We start from the raw sequence: 4,458 nt of genomic DNA on the forward strand, positions 1-4,458 counted from the left end.
TCAGGCCCTTGCACTTGCCAGGGAAGCGCTTATTCCACTGAGGCATCTCCCTGGCTCCAAGCACCCCAGCTGGAATGGACAGAGGGAACCCCACTGGGCCCAAGCCTGCCAGGGAAGACTGGGATCCTGGGGGAGGGGGTGAGCTCTGGCCCAGTAAGCTAAAGAGTGCTCACCTCCTACCCCACAGCCAGAGGAGCCAGGGACTCCCCAAGGGCCACATCTTCCTTCTTCCCAGCGGGTCATACAGTCTCAGGCTAGGACCTCACCAACATCCCCATCAAATGGTCACCGCCCACGTGACCCTGTGTGCTCACACATCTCCAGGTTCCCCTTCAGACAGCTCCATGGTCAGGACCATGAGATTCCTGAGCTTCTCCGGGCTTGTGTCATCAGGTAAGGTCAATTGTGAAAATCGTCCACCATCTCCTGACCTAAGCTGTCCCGTTTCTCCTCAGTGTACTCAGGGGTGGTGTAGAGTCCAAGTCCATATTGCTCAAATCCCAGTTACCTCTGCTGGTGAGTGGTGTGGGGAGCAGGCCAAAGTAAAACTGTACTTGCCCTCTTTTGACCTCCCAAGAGGTCACAGCATTTGTTCTTTTGGAGACAGAGCAAGAGATTGATATTGAAAGAAAGAGAGAGAGAAAAAAAAATCACGTGTCCCGCAATGGTGGGTATATGTATGTGTCCAGGGGTTCGTGGCTTCCCCCAGCCTCCTGCCCTTACAGTGAGCTGGGGCCAAAGCCGAACGATTTACCCAAGTCAGGACCTGGTTCCCAGGAAATAGCCCTGCCAGCCCTGTTGGTCCTTGTTATGGTAGCACCTCCTGTCTAACCTTCTTCTCTTCCCAGGAAAACCAGTATCTGCAAACACACAAGATTTCTCACTTCTCAGAACCATTCCACATATTCTGTCTCATTTGATCCCCACGAAAATCTTTGTTTGTTTGAGACAGGTTTTGGCTTATATAGCGCAGGCTGGTCTCGAACTTGTGGCATCCCTCCTGCCTCTGCTGCCCATGTTCTGGAACTTCATGCCTCTCCCCATAAACATCTTGGAAGGTGAGTAGAAAGTGAGTTATTTTCCCATTTCACAGACGAAAAAAGTGAAACTTAAATAATAAACTAAAGAACAGATTGGTAAGAGAGTAACCCGGAGGAGCCTTTCTCCTCCTGCTTCAGGGATTTTCTGGCTACCCTGAATCATTTCCCACAAGCAGGTGTCTACCTACATTTCGGGGGTCAGAATACCTGAATGATGTGCAATGCAAATGAGATGCAAAATAGCCCAGAACTCTAGGCCTGCCTGGTAACTGGGCTAGAGCTTGGTCTCCACCCTCCCGAGCCCCACCTACCACCCCAGCTCTGCAAACCCTGGAGGAGGGAGGGGAGCCTTCCTACACCCTCCATGCCCACTCCGGTCACCAGCCATACTGCCTGCAACCAGGAGCGGCTTTCAAGAGCCAAAGAGGTGGAAGACAGAGTTTCAAGATTGGAGAAAAGGGCTGGTGAGATAGCTCAGGGGACTAAGCGCCTGCTTAGGCAAGCGCAGGGACTGGGGTTCAATTCCCGGCACCATAAGCCACACTGGCCCCACCGCCAGGCACACTGAGGCGACCACTAAGACCGGGCATGATGGCACATGCCTGTAATCCCAGTGCTGGGGAGGCTGAAACCAGAAGGGTCACTATGAGTCTGAGCAGCATAGTGAGACCTTGTGTCAAATACATTAAAAAAAGTAACGATTGTGAGGAGCAGGGGAGTAGCCAGGTCCCTGACCGGACACTATGGAGGCAGGCCCAGTCCCACTGGGCTGGGCCCTGGGAGGAGGCGCTTACAACTGTGAGCAGGAAGAAGAGCTTGGGGACAGGGGTCCAGCCTGAGACACAAAGGAATGTGGTAAGGGATGACACATGGTCGGGGCGTGTCCTAGACGTCCTGTTTTCGGATCTAGCCCTCCGTAGCTGACAGTCCTGTGACCCTTCCTCCCTGGCCTCCACAATGCGAGATCAGTGAACTGTTTCGGCACGTGTGGCCTTCATGATCATCGTCTGGAAGAGTGAGCCCAGAGGCCTCTCTCTCAGCTTAGCGCAGGGTGGGAATGCCGAGTTGCTCTGCTCCAGGTTGCCTGGATTCCTTTGCACTCAGGGCTGCACTATCATCCATGAACAAGGGGCCCTGGCACTCCCAGGCTTGGCACAACAGCCCTCCTGATTTTCCAGCTGTCTGCCTGATCACCTGCATCACCAATACCATTCCATGGCCGCACCAGCCAGGTCCAGGCAAGCAGCGAGAGGAAATACGCTCAGAAGAAGGCATAACCTCTGGACCAGGATGACAGATGGCGGGCCCGGGCTGGGAGACCTGTGGGGCTGAGCCAGAGCAGTCCTGGCCCAGAACGCCGCATGATTTATAATTAACTCTTCAGTAACTCAGAGAAAAAGAGAGATTGCCCAAAGGCTTTTTTTTTTTGTATTGAGAATTGAACTCAGGACCTTGCCTTTGCCTGGCAGGAGCTGCACCACTCAGATACCTCCCCAGCCCCCTTCCGAAGTTAGTTTCGACAGGTATTCCATTGCCTCAAGTTTCAAGAAAATCCATGAAATGGTTTCAGCCCATCCCAAATCATAAATACCAGCCCAGGAGACCCTGAGTGACAGCTCAGGGTATGGATCCTGACTTACACACCCAGGTACACCTATGCACACACAGGTGTGTAGTGCACACCTATGGCTAACACCCCATCCTCCCCACATAGGTATGTTCACACACGAGCACACACATACACACACGGGTCACGTGTATACAAATATTCAAAATGGGAAAAGATGTAGAAAAAGGGATTTAAGTCTGAATTTGAGACCAGCCTACTCTGGGTAGTCTCCGGACAGCCAGCAATGGCCCCCCTCTGAAGGAGTACCTTGCCACATGCCACTGCTGGTAGGAGAGGTCTCAGGCCATAGACACAGCTAGACCGTGGGGCAGGGACTTGGTCTGCAGAGGAATGGGTCCCTGTGGGACCTGCCTCTCAGAGTAGCCACTTCACAGGGGCCCTGGATGCCCCGGGGGTCCCAGGATGGGGATGCAGAGCAGGCAATGGAGCTCCAGATGGTAGGTCACTGCCAGAGGGCCCAGCAGGAATCCCGCCATGGCAAACTGCTCCATCCGCATGCTGAGGGTGACCCACCGAGGCCCTGGAGACAAGAGTGGGGTATTCTGCACTCCCTGGGTACCAGGCATTGTGCCTTCAGGAGCCACCTGCCTTACTCTCTGAGCTCCTCCATGCAGGCTGGAATGGCAAGCCGGTGTCCCACCGAGATATCCCTGGGGACCTGGCTTGGTCCAATGTAGTGGGACCAAAAGGTGTCTCATCACCCACTTCCACACACCCAGCGTTCCCCCAGGGCTGGCGGCCAAACAAACTCACTGTCCCAGGAGCTCAGCTATCCCAACAGGAAGGCAGGGAAGGAGAAGCAGGTGGGTCTGCCCCACCACAACAGCCCCTGAGCCCCAAGCCTTACCCAGAACTTGGAGCCACACAGGGCGTCCATGAGGCGTGGGGGCTGCTGTGGTGTCGAGGAAGAAGTGTGCCGACTGACCAACGACAGGGCTGATGGTGTGCGCAGGGCGGGTGCAGGAAGCCTGGGACCAGGCCCCGCCCCAGCCCGGCCCTCTGAGCCCTCCCTGACTGGGCCCTCTGCCAGCCTCTCCAGTCCTTGCAGTTTCAACAGCGCCGCCACCACCAAACTTCTATGGGGCAGGGAAGGACTTTGGGTCAGGGGCTGGGGACTTTAACAAGGACAGCGCCTTCCAGCTGTCCCCTGGGCTCCAGAGAGGTTCTACTCTCCATTCGATCTCCAGGCCAGCAGGCCAGGATCTGACAGTTTCTGATGCAAGGTGATGGGAGGGTGCTGAGCTCAGACCCTAAACATGGGGCTGATGAGTCAGGGAGGCAGGGAGAGGGGTTTAGCAATCCTCCCTCTTAAAAAAAAAAAATCTTCCTACGTTCCTTCCATTCAGCTTTGGGCCTTGTTTCCTTCATCTGTAAGAAGGGACATGCTTGTAGACTCAGCCATCTAGAAGTGGCTGGTGACCACGCTTCGTGCTGCCAGGTGAGCTTGGGCACGGGGATGCAAGCTGTGGAGTGGGCTTGGCCTCCGTGGTCCTGGTGAGCACTTGCTTTCTGGGTCACTGGGACTCCCCGTCTTGCCCAGGGACTCTCTTTTGCGTCTATAAGATAGGGATAATGGAACAGAATCTTCCTCCTTGGGTTCAGCCCAACAGGTAGCACAGTACAGTACCCGGCACACTTAGGAGCCCAAAGCATGTTCATTTTGTCTACTTCCACCTGGGCAGGGTGGGGATGGATACGGGAAGCCCCAGGAAGAGCCCCCACATCAGCATCCCCTTCCTACCTCAGAAAGTACTCGCTTCCCATCCATAGAGTGGGCCTACTATGCTG

At 55.0% G+C, this 4,458-nt stretch overlaps 1 protein-coding gene across 2 annotated transcripts in view; it reads right to left on the bottom strand.

Moving 5' to 3' along the window:
• The window catches only part of Abcc3 (ATP binding cassette subfamily C member 3), a 44,501-nt gene extending 40,892 nt beyond the window's left edge, over positions 1-3,609 (bottom strand). For both annotated transcript variants that reach the window (XM_023718179.1, XM_023718180.1), the window contains exon 1: positions 3,518-3,609. In XM_023718179.1, the coding sequence (XP_023573947.1) occupies positions 3,518-3,547 (30 nt within the window). In that variant the 5' untranslated portion in view covers positions 3,548-3,609. The remainder of the gene's footprint in view (positions 1-3,517) is intronic.
• Between the last annotated feature and the right edge of the window lie 849 nt (positions 3,610-4,458).

This window comes from Octodon degus, unplaced genomic scaffold, assembly GCF_000260255.1.
Source record: "Octodon degus isolate 3935 unplaced genomic scaffold, OctDeg1.0 scaffold00056, whole genome shotgun sequence".
In the NCBI taxonomy this organism is placed as follows: domain Eukaryota; kingdom Metazoa; phylum Chordata; class Mammalia; order Rodentia; family Octodontidae; genus Octodon; species Octodon degus.